General features: G+C 44.0%; 1 protein-coding gene across 4 annotated transcripts in view; it reads left to right on the forward strand.

The window, feature by feature from the left end:
* The window catches only part of chl1b (cell adhesion molecule L1-like b), a 163,879-nt gene that overhangs the window by 118,891 nt on the left and 26,746 nt on the right, over positions 1-18,242 (forward strand). For all 4 annotated transcript variants that reach the window (XM_060919263.1, XM_060919264.1, XM_060919265.1 and 1 more), the window contains exons 19-21: positions 840-1,062; positions 1,956-2,071; positions 8,315-8,519. In XM_060919263.1, coding sequence (XP_060775246.1) covers positions 840-1,062; positions 1,956-2,071; positions 8,315-8,519 — 544 coding nt within the window. The remainder of the gene's footprint in view (positions 1-839; positions 1,063-1,955; positions 2,072-8,314; positions 8,520-18,242) is intronic.

Genomic DNA, 18,242 nt, shown 5'->3' on the forward strand with positions numbered 1-18,242 from the left:
TTTGTAGCCATACAGTCTGTTAGAGCAAGCCTAACAGCTTGAGCACGGAACTTGTGAACACAGAACTGCCAGTGTTGCCAGAATGGGCGGTTTTAAGTGCATTTTGGCAGATTTAAACATGTTTTGGGCTGGAAAACGTCAGCAGTATCTGGCAACACTGCTGATAACTTTGTTTATACTCTTGAATAGCTCTTCTTCATGACGACAACCGGAAGTGTACCAACACGATGGGGCGTGTAGCGCCACCTGTGGCTCGGGTGCACAATGTACATCACACAATAGCTCGATTTCGTTGTGTGCATGTACGATTGGATTTCTCTGGCACCCTGCTGGGACCTTCAGCTCGATTACCGACAGCAGCTCGATTTGGATGTGCATGTAAACGTAGTCACTGACAACCATTCACACTCACAATTACACCTACGGTCAATTTAGAGTCACCAGTTAACCTAACCTGCATGTCTTTGGACTGTGGGGGAAACCGGAGCACCGGGAGGAAACCCACGCGGACACGGGGAGAACGTGCAAACTCCGCACAGAAAGGCCCTCGTCAGCCATGGGGCTCGAACCCGGACCTTCTTGCTGTGAGGCGACAGCGCTAACCACTACACCACCATGCTGCCCACAACCATGAACATAAAAAGGAAAAAAAAATCAGAAGCATATATATAATTTTATTTGCCAGGTTTGCCAGGCATCACTTCTGTGGAATTTGATTTGTCATCTGCTCCCATTGACAGATCTTGTAGCAAGATTAATTGCTTAATCTGGAAATGACTTAAAACTGGTTGGCATAATGAAAACAATAATAACTCACAGCTTTTTCTATAATTTTCTAGCCCTTGTCCCCTCTTGAACACAATGGGCCTGGTTTGGAGTACAAAGTGAGCTACCGGCAAAAGGATATGGAAGAGGAGTGGCAAGAGCACATGGTAAAGAGGCACTCATTCGTGGTGAAGAACACACCAACATTTGTCCCTTACGAAGTGAAGATTCAAGCCAAGAACCATGCTGGCTGGGCTCCTGAACCTGAAACCATAGTTGCCTATTCAGGAGAAGACTGTAAGTACATGACACTTTTTTTTTAATTTATTTACATGGGCATGAACTCAAATAAGCTGTTAACATTTTTGCCTGTAATTACATTTTGTGTGTTTTACAAAAAAGGAAAAGCTTGTGAAAGAGTGTGTATCTCTATCTCTTTTCTTTTTGTAACATAAAATACTTTGTCAACAGTATCCCCACCCCTTCCAAAGTGTGTCAGAGGAATATCAACAAGCCTAGAGAAGAGTAACCTTCTGATGAAAAACAGTCTTCACTTTACATAATTATTTGCCTGCTTGGCCTTATTGTGGATGTTAAGACTTTGTAGCCATCAACAGACTGTCAAATGAAATGCAGTAGTTGCTGTGAGCTACTTGCATTTTCAGCTCAATGTATTCATCTTGCTTTCAGCTTTCTTTCAAAGTTAACTTCCTGAAGGTATCTCAGCTGAGGTGTTGTTTACATTTGCATTGTCTCTCTGTTTGTTTCCCTTATCTCTATCTGCCTTGTTCTCACTGTCTCCCTCAGTGTGTGTTGGCTAAATTTTTGTCGTTGCATTGAAACTCCTCTTATTAGCAACAATAGGCCATGTTAAAGTAGTGAAATGGACACCGTTGGCTTTAAATAGCAAATAGCATTTTACTATATAGAGAAACCCATTTTCAGTATTTGGAAAATGGAGTGTGTTTATACCTGGTGGGAAAAAAATGATTCATGACTCCATACAAATATCTATTAATGGCACTGCTACCTATCCCATTTTGGAAATTACACCACACTTTTGTGACCGTCTGTATAGTATGACTGCAGCCGGAGCTTTTCCAGTCATTATCCTGACACTGAAGGAGCTAATGTAGCTCTGGATACTTATATAAGGCTTTTATTATTATTTGGTGTGTGTGTGTGCGCAGTCCCATCAGCAGCACCAGAGAACATAGCAGTAGAGGTGATGAACAACACAGTGGTGAAGGTCAGCTGGAACCGTGTTCACAAGGACAAATTGCACGGACATCTGGGAGGCTATAAGGTAATCCCTCACCCATGCCCTTTCTGATTTTTGGTCCTCACTTAAAGGCCCACTGTACCTTGTGTGACCCTTGGTTGCATCTTGTACCATGACAACTGACCCTTCAAAAACCTTCTCTAGTGATACAGTATCAGCTACAGGCTCAACATAATACTCACATAAATAGCCTTGTAGTTTATTTTTATCTTTATTTCTCATGTGTTTATCCTTCATATTGTGCTGAGGGAGTGTTTGACTCAGTGCAGTATGAAGGTACATTTTCAGAGTTCGTGTAGGTCTCTTATGACAGGCCATAAATATACATTTTAATAAAACTTTTTGAAGATGAATGATGAATATTTTATTTTATTCTATCCACATTCACTGGATATGAGCAATCACGTGCTCGGATTGGCTACTCTACTACTAGGATATCAGCTCATATACCATGAGTAGAGAAAAATAAAATGGCAGAGCATTTTGCTGAACCAACTGAGGACAAAATAAAAACTCTACTCAAAAATGAATCCCCCCAAAATGCAAAAAAGCAACAAAATATGGAATAAAAGTATTTAATGCTAAGAACTAGTGCTGTCAAAAATGTTGCGTTATTAACGCGTTAACTTGACTCAATTTTAACGGCGATAATTTTTTTATCGCGAGATTAACGCTCTGTGACATGATGTAGGTTTTTCATAAGCTTTTGAAACTGCCAGGAACTTGGAACAGAGACTTTGCTTAGAAAAACGATAGCAGCTAGACTGTAATGCCACGCACCGCACAGCCAGAGTCCTCTGCCCTCCTCCCCCAAAGAACCAGCGCGGGCAGGGCGCACTAGTAGAGATGGGATTTATGGCTCTTTGATGGGATCCGCATCTTTGTGATCCGTTCTTTGAAAAGAGCCGTTCAAAAGACTGGCTCATTTGGCTCTTTTTAAATATTTATTCAGTTTTAAGAAGACAGCGTATAAAGAAGCCAGATCCCTCTGAACTGTAAACTCAATGCTATCCCAGAAATCCTTCCTGTAATATGCAAATTTGACCGCCTCTGATTGGACAGCGCGACGCATCAACAGGCAGAAAGTGTAAAAGTACAAAATGTGTTAAGTGAGCTGAAACAGTAAAGATCAGATTCAATGCAATATTTATTAACGAACAACTTAAAGTTAATATAATAGTGTACTTTATATTATAATCAAGCATGTCAAGCCTACCGTCACTGTGTAACCTATCTCTCTGATTAGAGTTGTAGACTAACTCAAGCAGTAGATCACTTCACTCATGGTTCTCTTGCTAGCCCCGCGCCGGTGCTCGACTTAGGTTTCACTTTGCAGTGGCTGTGTCAAGACATGTTATGCTTTGCAATAAAAAAAAAAAAAACATTGGTACAAAGCAAGCCCATTCACTTTTTTATGCTGATAAGAGAATTACAATGGTTTTTTCACATCACACACATCACATCACATTATCTCTAGCCGCTTTATCCTTCTACAGGGTCGCAGGCAAGCTGGAGCCTATCCCAGCTGACTACGGGCGAAAGGCGGGGTACACCCTGGACAAGTCGCCAGGTCATCACAGGGCTGACACATAGACACAGACAACAATGGTTTTTTATGTGACAAAAATGTGCGATTAAATTGCGATTAATCGTGAGTTAACTATGACAGTCGCGACATTAATCGCGATTAAATATTTTAATCGCTTGACAGCACTACTAAGAACATATCTTTTTAAAAATTTTCAATAATTATTATTGTAGCATTTTCACAAATTGTTAATGTCATTTTGCCGGTTTGTTTACATTCAAAGCAGAAATGATTTTGTCAGAAATTTTGTGAAAGTTTTTATTTATCAAATTTGCAAAAAAAAAAAAAAAAATGCTGTTTCTCAAAATCCAGTGAATGTGGATAGAATAAAACAGTTATTCCACTCAGTCTGATCGTACATGGATGCACCTCGGCTGTCAGCTCATGTATGACTCGATTTTGTGGAATAACTGTTAAATATATAGTGTGTTTCATTAAATCAAAGATGCTTGCAGTAATGCCCATATACACTCACTGGCCACTGGATAATTGCACATCATTCATGCAAGTATCAAATCAGCCAATCATGTGGTAATGTGGTTATACTCAATATAGTTTGAGTATTTCAGATTTTTCACATGCATAATAGTTTCTAGAGTTTGCATAGAATGCGATAAGAAGAACAAAAAACATCCAGGGAGAGGTTCTGTGAGCAGAACACCTTGTTGATGAGAGAGGTTGAGACTGGTTTGAGCTCACTGAAAGACTATGGTAACTCAAATGACCACTCTTTACAATTATGGCCAACAGAAAATGATCTTAGAATGCAAAACAGGCAGAAGATGGATGGGCTACAATATCAGAAGACCACACTGGGTTCCACGCCTGTCAAATAAGAACTGGAATCTGAGGCACCGGTGGGCATAGGTTCACCAAAACTGGACAGTTGATGATTGGTCTTATTTGCTAGCAGCTGCAAAGTATTCTGTTGCTTCAGCTCAGAATTTTTCAGCTCTGTCCCAAAGTGTCCGTTCTCGAGCACCTCCCAATCTCACAGAATTAGAGAGGTCTTATTTTTAAGAGTCTGTATCCTTCACTTAATGGCACACACACACACACACACACACACACACACACACACACACACACACACACACACACACACACACACACACACACCCCTCATGATGACACAGAGGAGCAACCAAACAAACAACATTGTGGCAGCTACATTTACTAACCCTCAACACATCCACATACTGTACAAACAAACATAGTACAAGCATAACAATGCATGGCAATGCAACCTAGTGAGGGGAGACTGAGGGTATGAGTTTCATCTAAGCCAGGGGTTCCCAAACTTTTTTTGGCAATTGACCTCAAATGGACATTATGAACTTTCTGCAACCCCAAGCCTTGACCGACCACCCTACATTTCTTTTTTAAATTACAGACTTAAAATATAGGACAACTGTAACATTTGAACACTTTATTATGTCAGTAATGAATGTATTTGTAGTATAACTGACTAAAAAGCAAATGAATGTTGCTTGCACAGACATACCAATCAAGTGGGAAGTGTTTTTGTTAAATGGAAAATCCACACGGTGATGGTGTGACACAGCATGACATAAAGCTGGGTTATACATTTTGGATGATTTTGTGTGTGCATGCAGAAGTAGCCACGACACTAGCAGCATTGTTCACACACTTGCTCTGCACCTTATGTACATGAATATCCCTGTCGATCAGGTTTCCAAGTTGAACTGTATAATATTTAGTGATTCTATGCACAGGAACATTAAATACACTGATGTGCTATGTTTTTTTTTCTTAGAATTTTCCACTGGCAGGATTGTTGTCATGAGCGGCATCCCTATGTTTACAGAGGGTTCATAGGTTTAATGGCTACAAGAGAGGTTTTTAAAATTCAAACACTTATTGTAATAGGAAAACTGGCTACTATTAGTATTCAGTAGCTGTCTAGAATAGTATACCAGTACAACTGTATGCAATATGAGATGCAGTAATAGTTTGTTTAGTGGCGGTAGCTGGACAATGAATTCTATCCACTTTTATTGCTTAACTATGCTGCTGCAGCATGTTAGGATAGTGGGAAAAAAGACAAAAATAATATGCACCCGAAGAATTTAAAAATGGCTTATTAGAAACTGACTTCCATTAATACTTCAAAATATTAGCATAGAGAATCCGTCATTGATATTTCTAATATTACTTTGTAAAATAAATGAATGAAGCAAAAGAGGGGTTTCTCTAATAACCTCATTCATAAATCAAGCAGAAGTGTGTAGAGTAAGCAAAAACTGTACTCAAGTAAAAGTGCTGTTACACACACACAAATAATAATAATAATAATAATAATAATGACTCAAGTAGAAGGAATAGTAGTCAACAAAATAATTACTTGAATATGAGTAAAAAAGAATCTCATAAAATGACTACTCAAGTAGTGAGTAACTTCACATGATGATTCATTACATCAATAATGTTTTACATTCAAATGTATCAGAATATCAGTTATGGCCAAAATAAAAATTGAAAGTGCTTTTAGAAGAACTACTACTACTACTACTACTACTACTAATAATAATAATAATAAATGTTTGGGTGGCACGGTGGTGTAGTGGTTAGCACTGTCACCTCACAGCAAGTAGGTTATGGGTTTGAGCCCAGTGGCCGAGGGGGGCCTTTCTGTGTGGGGTTTGCATGTTCTCCCCGTGTCTGCGTGGGTTTTTTCTGGGTGCTCTGGCTTCCCCCGCAATCCAAAGACATGCAGTTAAGTTAACTGGCTACTCTAAGGCCCTGTCCACACGGCAACAGATTCAGGTGACTCTGATACAATTGCTTATCGTTTAGGCCTGGCGTCCACACGGCACCGGCATTTTGGGTGCCCAAAACGCAGTCTTTTTGAGAACGGGTTCCAGAGTGGAAAGATCTGGCAACGTTGCCATTGTGAAGTCGTCTGGATGAGTAGAACGGATTTGTTTACGATGACGTCACAACCACATGTGCTTCACGCCGGGTAGAAGTGTAACGAACTCGATGCGAGTTGTCAACAAATCCTATAACTTGGTTCATGAAACGCGCTTACAAAATATTTTCACTGTGAATATTTATTGTGTAATGGTGCAAAGTGAGAGAGAGAGAGAGAGAGACTCTTCCCTTAGGGCAGAGTCAATCCCGCCAGCAAAAATAGGGAAAAAAAGGAGCGATCTCACCTCTTCAGATGTTGATTTAAGTCCGACAATACATTCCTCAAAAAGGGCGTAGAGGAGCAAATTAATCCATCAACATTTATTCCGGACCATTAAAGACGCCGCCTTCCGCGTAGAATCATACGTCATCCTCGCCGCCATATTGGAGAGGTCAAAGCGGAGAATAAAGATTAGCTGCGTTTAACTGTACCAACAGGTTTGCCATCCAAACGAGATCACATGGGATTACCTTTCACAGGTGAGACTGGAAAAATACTTTTCATTGTATTTGGTCATTGTAATGTAATTTTACGAACAGATTTTCCTGACTTTGTGGCTAATATGAAGTCTCGCGCATAATAGTTTATGCGCATGCGTCCTTACTTCTTCTATTGTTCTGGTGTCTCCGAAGGGACCGTCTTACAGCGCCCCTAGAGGTGTGGCATGTGTATTGCATCGTTTTCAGCAAGCGTTGCGTTGCCATATGGACCTGATATTTTACTGATCGTTGCCCATTTGGACGCGATATATTTTTAAATAACATCTCGTTGCCGTTGTCGTGTGGATGTAGCCTAAATTGTCCATAGGTGTGAATGGTTGTTTCCCAAGCCCAGAAATGGGAGGGTTGTGGCAGGAATGGCATCTGGTGTAAAACTATTATCCAATTAATATGATATGTGGATCAATAGGCTCCACATGGACCCTGACCTGGCAACAGTGCTGGACAAGGAAGAAGATGATGATGAAAAATAATAAATGTTTATCTAATTACATAAATTAATATAATTTTCCAACAGATTTCATAAATTGACGAGAGAGAGAGAGAGAGAGAGAGAGAGAGAAATGAGCAACCAAGAGCTCTGTGTGTGTTTTGTGCTGAATAACTAAAATTGCTGAAAAGCAAAAGTGAATGAAAATAAAGTGTACTTTCCATTTTTTTTTCTGAACATAAATCATTTGAAACCAGTACCAAAGTCACAACAATGCTTACTCTCTTAAAACTTAACACAGTCCTGGTCTTTATTTATGTTTGTCTATTTGTGAGTTCAAACTCTGTGTATCATAGCAGTGGGCATCATAGAAGTTGTGAACATGTGAATAAAAATAAAATTAAGTCAAAGTAGCCAGAAGTGTGTAGTCTAATGTAACGGAATACAAGTAAACTTTTAAAATCATAAATGTACTCGAGTAAGATTGAAAATTATTATGCATTAAAACTACTCCAATAAGTACAGTTCATTAGAAAACATTACTTAATAAGTACATGTAAAGGAATAAATGTAATGTAATGTAACCCACCTCTGAAATCAAGTGACCCCTAGTTTGGGAACACATGGTCTAGGGCTGAAAAAGACATGCACTGAGATCAGTTTTAAAAGCTGATGTTTGTCACATTGTCTAATTAACAGTGACAGACTGCTATTCAGGAGCAGCATCACTGAGTGTTTTAGCAGTGGCGTTATTAGCACAGTGTAGTGAAACTGTGAAGAGAAAAGCTTTCTAACAACACAGTTTGTGTTTCAGGTGCAGTGGTGGCGTCGGCGCAGTCTCTTGAACTCGAGGAAAACACATGGTGATAAACAAACTCTTATGTTTCCTGGGGACAGAAATCATGCCCTAATCCCAGGGCTCCATCCGTTCTCCGAATACAGTCTCATCGTCATGGTCTACAACAGACGAGGCAATGGACCAGAAAGCCACCTGGTCACATTTAAAACTCCAGAGGGAGGTAGTAGACGATGAAAGGGGCATAATTTGTGTTTTGTGAGCTAAATCACAATTGCTTTTTATATATATATACACACACACACATACAGTGGTGCTTGAAAGTTTGTGAACCCTTTAGAATTTTCTATATTTCTGCATAAATATGACCTAAAACATCAGATTTTCACACAAGTCCTAAAAGTAGATAAAGAGAACCCACTTAAACAAACAAGACAAAAATAGTATACTTGGTCATTTATTTATTGAGGAAGATGATCCAATATTACATATCTGTGAGTGGCAAAAGTATGTGAACCTCTAGGATTCACAGTTAGTTTGAAGGTGAAATTAGACTCAGGCGTTTTCAATCAATGGGATGACAATCAGGTGTGAGTGGGCACCCTGTTTTATTTAAAGAACAGGGATCTATCAAAGGCTGATCTTCACAACACATGTTTGTGGAAGCGTATTATGGCACGAACAAAGGAGATTTCTGAGGACCTCAGAAAAAGTGTTGTTGCTGCTCATCAGGCTGGAAAAGGTTACAAAACCATCTCTAAAGAGTTTGGACTCCACCAATCCACAGTCAGACAGATTGTATACAAATGGAGGAAATTCAAGACCATTGTTACCATCCCGAGGAGCGGTCGACCAACAAAGATCACTCCAAAAGCAAGGCGTGCAATAGTCAGCAAGGTCACAAAGGACCCCAGGGTAACTTCTAAGCAACTAAAGGCCTCTCTCACATTGGGTAATGTTAATGTTCCTGAGTCCACCATCAGGAGAACACTGAACAACAACGGTGCCGACTATTACACGCCTTGCTCTAGGAGTGATCTTTGTTGGTCGACAACTCCTGGGGAGGGTAACAATGGTCTTGAATTTCCTCCATTTGTACTCAATCTGTCTAACTGTGAATTGGTGGAGTCCAAACTCTTTAGAGATGGTTTTGTAACCTTTTCCAGCCTGATGAGCATCAACAACACTTTTTCTGAGGTCCTCAGAAATCTCCTTTGCTCATGCCATGATACCGTACACTTCCACAAACATGTGTTGTGAAGATCAGCCTTTGATAGATCCCTGTTCTTTAAATAAAACAGGGTGCCCACTCACACCTGATTGTCATCCCACTGATTGAAAACACCTGACTCTAATTTCACCTTCAAATTAACTGCTAATCCTAGAGGTTCGCCACTCACCGATATGTAATATTTGATCATTTTCCTCAATAAATAAATGACCAAGTATAATATTTTTGTCTCATTTGTTTAACTGGGTTCTCTTTATCTACTTTTAGGACTTGTGTGAACATCTGATGATGTTTTAGGTCATATTTATGCAGAAATATAGAAAATTCTAAAGGGTTCACAAACTTTCAAGCACTACTGTATACACACACACACACACACACACACACACACACACACACACACATATATACAGTATATATAGTGTGTGTGTGTGTGTGTGTGTGTGTGTGTGTGTGTCTTTTATTATATCCACATTCACTGGATTTTGAGAAACAGAGCATTTTTATTTTATTTATTTATTTTTTTACAAATTCGATAAATAAAAACTTTATACAAAACAGCCAACAAAATCTTAGAATATAAACAAACTGGCAAAATGACAGTAGCAATTTGTGAAAAATGCGATAATAATAATTCTTGAAAAACAAAAAAGTTACGTTCTTACTTTTATTCAGTATTTTGTTGCTTTTTTTGTATTTTTGGGGGTTTTGTTTTCGAGTAGAGTTTTTATTTCATCCTCAGTTGGTTCAGTAACACACTGCCATTTTCTTCTTCTTCTGGCGGTTTGGTACCACCAACTGGGCTGGAGTGTGGAACAGGCGACATTAGGGGGGAAAAAACAATATTCTTTTTTAGCTACTCCTGTTTCTTTTAAATACTTGATAAAGTGATATATTTCACTTGATGAGCTCCTGGATTTTGTTTTTCTCTACTCACGGTATTTGAGCTGATATCCTAGTAGTAGTGTAGCCAATCAGAGCTTGCGAAAATGTGGATAGTGTATATATATATATATATATATATATATATATATATATATATATATATACACACACACTGCAAAAGCCTTAAGCACCCTTTTTTCATCCAAACTTTGTTATAGATTTCTATTTTATGACTTCTACATTATTGAGTCAGTACAAAAACATTTTAGAGTTCCAAATGTTCGTTTTCCAGCACACAATTAAATGTTACAGAAAAAAAAAATGTTTGTATCTAAGCAGCATATTACAACTCCGATTCCAAAAAAGTTGGGACAAAGTACAAATTGTAAATAAAACGGAATGCAATAATTTACAAATATCAAAAACTGATATTGTATTCACAATAGAACATAGACAGCATATCAGATGTCGAAAGTGAGACATTTTGAAATTTCATGCCAAATATTGGCTCATTTGAAATTTCATGACAGCAACACATCTCAAAAAAGTTGGGACAGGGGCAATAAGAGGCTGGAAAAGTTAAAGGTACAAAAAAGGAACAGCTGGAGGACCAAATTGCAACTCATTAGGTCAATTGGCAATAGGTCATTAACATGACTGGGTATAAAAAGAGCATCTTGGAGTGGCAGCGGCTCTCAGAAGTAAAGATGGGAAGAGGATCACCAATCCCCCTAATTCTGCGCCGACAAATAATGGAGCAATATCAGAAAGGAGTTCGACAGTGTAAATTGTAAAGAGTTTGAACATATCATCATCTACAGTGCATAATATCTTCAAAAGGTTCAGAGAATCTGGAAGAATCTCTGTGCGTAAGGGTCAAGGCCGGAAAACCATACTGGGTGCCCGTGATCTTCGGGCCCTTAGACAGCACTGCATCACATACAGGCATGCTTCTGTATTGGAAATCACAAAATGGGCTCAGGAATATTTCCAGAGAACATTATCTGTGAACACAATTCACCGTGCCATCCACTGTTGCCAGCTAAAACTCTATAGTTCAAAGAAGAAGCCATATCTAAACGTGATCCAGAAGCGCAGACGTCTTCTCTGGGTCAAGGCTCATTTAAAATGGACTGTGGCAAAGTGGAAAACTGTTCTGTGGTCAGACGAATCAAAATTTGAAGTTCTTTATGGAAATCAGGGACGCTGTGTCATTCGGATTAAAGAGGAGAAGGACGACCCAAGTTGTTATCAGCGCTCAGTTAAGAAGCCTGCATCTCTGGTGGTATGGGGTTGCATTAGTGCGTGTGGCATGGGCAGCTTACACATCTGGAAAGACACCATCAATGCTGAAAGGTATATCCAGGTTCTAGAGCAACATATGCTCCCATCCAGACGACGTCTCTTTCAGGGAAGACCTTGCATTTTCCAACATGACAATACCAAACCACATCCTGCATCAATTACAGCATCATGGCTGCGTCGAAGAAGGGTCCGGGTACTGAACTGGCCAGCCTGCAGTCCAGATCTTTCACCCATAGTAAAGCATTTGGCGCATCATAAAACGGAAGATACGACAAAAAAGACCTAAGACAGTTGAGCAACTAGAATCCTACATTAGACAAGAATGGGTTAACATTCCTATCCCTAAACTTGAGCAACTTGTCTCCTCAGTCCCCAGACGTTTACAGACTGTTGTAAAGAGAAAAGGGGATGTCTCACAGTGGTAAACATGGCCTTGTCCCCACTTTTTTGAGATGTGTTGTTGTCATGAAATTTAAAATCACCTAATTTTTCTCTTTAAATGATACATTTTCTCAGTTTAAACATTTGATGTCATCTATGTTCTATATGGAATTTTGAAACTTCCACATCATTGCATTCCGTTTTCATTTACAATTTGTACTTTGTCCCAACTTTTTTGGAATCAGGGTTGTACATAAGAGACTACTTTTCAGATTAAAAAAGAAAGCATAATGAAGGTGTAGAAATCAGAGCGGGTGGGTGGAGCACAGAAGTACGGCAGGCCAGAACTGAGTTCCAAAAACTCTTTTTATTTGCACTTTTCAGTTGCAAACACACACTCTCCCAGCCACACGCATACACACACACACATCAGTCATCTGGTTGGGGAGAGAGCTCCCCTCCTCTGCACTCTCTCTCTCCTTATATAGGGCACGGTCACTGGGGAAGGCACACAAACACAGGTTAACTAACATCAGGTGTAGTGATTCTGCCACTTACCTTCCCTGACTCTGCCCTCCTGTCACAGACCGACACTTAACCACGCCCCCACTGCCACATACCCCCAACGCCCGACTCAGGCTGGGCAGCCGTCCGGCCCGCAGCCGACTCCCCCCCGACGGGAGAGGAAGTCCGCCACGACCATCTGCGCCCCCGGCCTGTGGACCACCTTGAAGTTAAAGGATTGGAGTGCCAGATACCAACGGGTGATCCACGCGTTGGCATCCTTCATGCAGTGGAGCCACTGGAGGGGCGCGTGGTCTGAACAGAGGGTGAAAGGGCGTCCCAGCAGGCAGTAACGGAGGGCAAGGACCACCCACTTGATGGCCAGGCACTCCTTCTCTATGGTGCTGTAGCGCCCCTCACGTACTGACAGCTTCTGGCTTATGTACAGCACTGGGCGATCCTCCACCTCCTGGGACAAAACAGCCCCCAGCCCTCTGTCCGACGCATCCGTCTGCAATATAAAAGGGAGAGAAAAGTCAGGGGAGTGTACTAGTGGCCCCCCACACAGTGCAGCCTTTACCTCAGAAAAAGCCCGCTTGCATTGCTCCGTCCACTGGACCGGACCTGGTTCCCCCTTTTTAGTGAGATCAGTCAGCGGGCTGGTGACGTCCGAATAATTAGGTATAAACCTATGATAGTAGCCAGCCAGCCCCAGGAACTGTCTCACCCCCTTTTTGGTCTTGGACCTCGGGCAGGCCGCAATCGCTGCTGTCTTGTTAATTTGGGGACGCGCCTGCCCGTTGCCCAAGTGGAAGCCCAGATGCCGTACTTCCACCTGCCCAATCGCACACTTCTTTGGGTTGGCTGTGAGACCCGCTCGCCTCAGCGACCTAAGGACGGCCCTCAGATGTTGAAGGTGCTGCGGCCAGTCATTACTATAGACCCCTTTCACATGACGTCACCGCGCCGCGAGATTTTGTTAGGCGCCATATTGGAAGACCAAGTACATGCACTCACAATATAAAACAAAGTACAAGCGAGAGTAAAGTGACACGATGGATGATAATTCGGGTTATGTGAGTACATTACCAGTTGCAGAAAGGGCACGGTATGTGGAGAAACTGGCTGTGATTGATGGGTTTGACCCATATGATAAGACTCAGGGCAAGGGAGAATGGAAACATAAGGGGGACTGGACACCAATTCTGCCATCTGTTTGCTACCCAGACATTGTAAACTATTTGTTGTTTACACCCAGTGCCTACACTCAGTGTTCGAACTATGCCGATATTTTCGGGGGGCCCCTTTTTTTCCCTTGGGGGTGTGTGTGCTTGCGCTTGTCTCGGAGCGCGGATCTCCAAACACATGAGAAGCCTATCTTACGCACATATCACGCGGACTCCACACCTCCACACACGCATCGCGTCTGAAGTCATAACTCATCAGGGGAAATCATGTCCGCATTGGCATGTTCAAAAAACAACCTCGCGTCAACAATGATACCACACGCAAGGAAAAAAAAAAACAGTCAGGCTACTCAACAACCAACCTGGCAGCAGCAAGCAAGCCCTAAACCATCCTAAATTATTATTATTATTAAATTGTAGAAGTCTGGGAGGCTTGCTCCTCATACAGTTATCAACTTGGGGCCACTTTAGCATGTTTTAAATCTGAATTTCTTGCGTTTACTTACCTCAAAGTGTCCGCAGATCATGCACAGACTTATCCATTATATCCACAGTTTTTTGCCAAGTCTCACACAGGTTTCTTTCAAGTCTACTGTTGGGCCAATAAATCATAAATAAAACAGCTCAGATTTGTTTGTTTAAGTCATTTGCCACTCCACTTTATTCTCGTGGGTTCATATACCGCTGCCATTATTATCCCCTTATCACGAGTTTGTTGGTCTTCCAAAATGGCGCAGGGTCTGTTTACTTCCGGTTTTGGGTGACGTCAGTGAAAGGGGTCTATAGTTTATTATGTCATCTAAGTATGCGGCCGCATAGGTGGCGTGGGGGCGGAGGACCCTATCCATCAGCCGCTGGAACGTAGTGGGCGCCCCAAACAGCCCAAAAGGAAGTGTGACAAACTGGTGTAAGCCAAACAGTGTGGAAAAGGCCGTTTTTTCTCGGGATAATGGAGTCAAGGGGATCTGCCAATATCCCTTTGTCAAATCCAGTGTTGAATAAAATCGAGCCGTGCCTAGTCGATCAAGCAACTCGTCAATACGAGGCATTGGGTATGCGTCGAATTTAGAAACCGCATTGACTTTTCTATAGTCCACACAGAACCAGACCGACCTGTCGGCCTTGGGAACCAGGACCACTGGGCTGCTCCAGTCACTGTGGGACTCCTTGACGATGCCCATGTCAAGCATGGCCTCGAGTTCTTCCTAAACCACCTTTTTTTTTGTGTTCGGGCAGCCTGTAAGGACGGCTGCGCACTACCACCCCCAGGGCCGTCTCAATGTGGTGTTCTATGAGGCGGGTGTGGCCGGGCAGGGGCGAGAACACGTCCGAAAATTCGGCTTGCAACTGGGCAACCTCCGAGAGTTGGGTCAAGGAGGGGTGGTCTCCACAGAGGACCGGAGTGGTAGTCAATGTTCCCTTTTGAACCTCCAGCCCCAGCTCCACCTTCTCTGGAACCAGCGACACCAACGCCACAGGGACCTCCTCATTCCAGAGTTTTAACAGATTGAGGTGGTAAATCTGTAATGCCCCGCCCCTGTCTATTCGCCTCACCTCATAGTCGACGTCCCCGACTCGCTGTGTGACCTCAAAGGGTCCTTGCCACTTGGCGACCAATTTGGAGCTCGACGTGGACAACAGCACGAGCACTTTATCTCCCTGTGCGAACTCCCTAAGGCGCATGCCCCTGTCGTACAGGCAGATTTGCCGTTCTTGGGCCTGCTGCAAATTCTCCTGGGTTAGGTGCGTGAGGGTGTGGAGTTTTGTGCACATGTTGAGAACGTATTGAATTGTATTTTTGCTGGTTGAAGGTCCCTCCTCCCAATTTTCCGGCAGCACATCTAGGATGCTACGCGACTTACGCCCATATAATAATTCGAATGGGGAGAACCCTGTGGAGGCTTGTGGGACCTCTCGCACTGCGAAAAGCAGGGGTTCGAGCCATTTATCCCAATTACGTGCGTCCTCGCTTACAAATTTTTTAATTATGTTTTTGAGGGTGTGATTAAACCGTTCGACTAAACCGTCCGTTTGTGGGTGATAAACGCTGGTGCGGATCGGCTTGATTCCCAATAACCCATACAATTTGCTCAGTGTGTGTGACATAAACGAGGTGCCTTGGTCAGTCAGAATCTCTTTGGGGATTCCAACTCGGGAGATGATGTGGAAGAGCGCTTCCGCAATACTGCGTCCTGAGATATTGTGCAGAGGCACTGCTTCCGGGTATCGCGTTGCATAGTCCACCAGGACTAAAATAAAGCGGTACCCTCATGTTGACCGATCTAGTGGCCTGACGAGATCCATCCCAATTCTTTCGAACGGGGTCTCGATTAATGGTAGAGGGTGCAAAGGCGCTTTTGGAATGGCCGCTGGATTTACTAACTGGCATTCATGGCACGCCGTACACCACCTACGGACATCGCTGCAAATCCCTGGCCAATAGAACCGGGCCATTATTCGGGCTAGTGTCTTATCCTGCCCCAAGTGTCCAGCCATGGGATTAAAGTGAGCCGCCTGGAATTCTAATTCCCGGCGGCTCTTTGGAATCAAAAGCTGCATGATCTGCTCTTTAGTCTGAGTGTCCTGCGTCACTCAGTACAATTTATCTTTCATAATAGAGAAATAGGGGAAGGATGGGGTGGCGTTTGGCTGGAGCGTTTGACCATCGATTACTCTCACTTGGTCAAACGCATACTGCAGAGTCTCATCTCACACCTGCTCTAATGGGAAATCCTCTAGGGATTCCCCGAGAGAGGGAGGAGGAGCCTGCGGCTCCTCACTCTGACGCGGAGATGACGTAGACGGTTCTGTGACAGCTGCTCCCGCCAATGCGACACTGGGACCTTCCCCTGCTAAACTACGGCAGGACCCACTCTTTACTAAATGACTCATTAACTCCCCAAATCCCAGCCAATCAGTCCCCAAAATTATCGAGTGGGTAAGGCGAGGGTTAACCGCCGCCTTTACACTAAATTTTTCCCCTTGAAATAGAATGTGGACCAGCACTAAAGGGTAGCTGTGAACATCCCCATGCACACACAACACCTTCACCAATTGTGCTCCCCCCAATGCCTCGTCTTGCACCAGGCTTTGGTGGATTGAGGTCTGATTACAGCCAGAGTCCACCAAAGCCTGAAACGTATCCCCTTGGATACTCACCAGTATGCGATATGCTCCGGCCCGATCGAGGGCGGCTCCTGGTGCGTCAGGGATCTGGACCACCGCGCCCACCTCATTTGCAGAGCATTGATGCTGGAGGTGCCCCAGCTCCCCGCAGCGCCAGCAAACCGGCCCGGGCTCTCTCTCTGCACCGGTACTCTGGGGCTCACTCACCTGAGGGGGGGGGAGACAGACACGGAAGCGGGAAACGGGAGGGCACCGCGGGTGCGGCGGACCGGCTGTGAGGGAGCCGGCCCCCGCCTCTGCGGTGGGGGAACGGGGCGAGGACGAGACACAGAAGGGGAGGGGGAGAGAGAGAGAGAGGAGAGAAGCGAAGAGGGGATCTGTGATCCTGCCGCGGGAACAGCCGCCAAATGATCCTCCGCCAACTCGATGGCCTGATCCAGCGACACCAGGCGATGGCACTGGACCCACTCCGCCGTTCCTTTGGGAAGTTGCGCGATGAACTGCTCCAGTGCCACCAGGTCGACGACTCACTCGGTGTCGCGGTTGTCAACCCTCAGCCACCGCCTGCAGGCGTCCCGGAGTTGCTGGCCAAACACGAATGGGCAGCCAACCTCCTCTAGGCGCAGAGCGTGGAAGCGCTGACGATGTTGTTCTGGGGTGCACCCCACACGCTGGAGAACGGCCCGGCGCAGGTCCACGTAGACCAGCCGGCTGTCGGTGGGGAGCTGTAGTGCGGCCAGCTGCGTGTCGCCCGTTAGCAGGGGGAGGAGGCGCGCCACACGCTGTTCCACCGGCCACCCCAAGGCCTCTGCTGCTTGTTCAAATAGCCTGAGGAAGGCCTCGGGGTCGTCGTGCGGGCCCATCTTCATTAGGGTGAGGTGGAGTGGGCCCGCAGCGGTGGAGATGGTGGACCCCGCCGACGCGAGGAAGTACTGGAACGCCTGACGATCTTCCTGTTGCGCCAGCACCAGGGCCTCGAACCGTTGTTCTTACTTCTTTCGGAGGGCGAGCAGCTTTTGGTGCTGGCTCTGTTGGGCCATGGTGAGGGCGTGGATCAGGTCTGCGAAGGGGGAGGACTCCATGGGGCTGTTCTCTTCTGTGCTTGGGTCCCGGGTTTTGGCACTACTGTAGAAATCAGAGCAGGTGGGTGGAGCACAGAAGTACGGCAGGCCAGAACTGAGTTCCAAAAACTCTTTTTATTTGCACTTTTCAGTTGCAAACACACACTCTCCCAGCCACACGCATACACACACACACATCAGTCATCTGGTTGGGGAGAGAGCTCCCCTCCTCTGCTCTCTCTCTCCTTATATAGGGTGCGGTCACT

The sequence above is a fragment of the Neoarius graeffei genome, chromosome 4 (genome assembly GCF_027579695.1).
Source record: "Neoarius graeffei isolate fNeoGra1 chromosome 4, fNeoGra1.pri, whole genome shotgun sequence".
Taxonomy (NCBI): domain Eukaryota; kingdom Metazoa; phylum Chordata; class Actinopteri; order Siluriformes; family Ariidae; genus Neoarius; species Neoarius graeffei.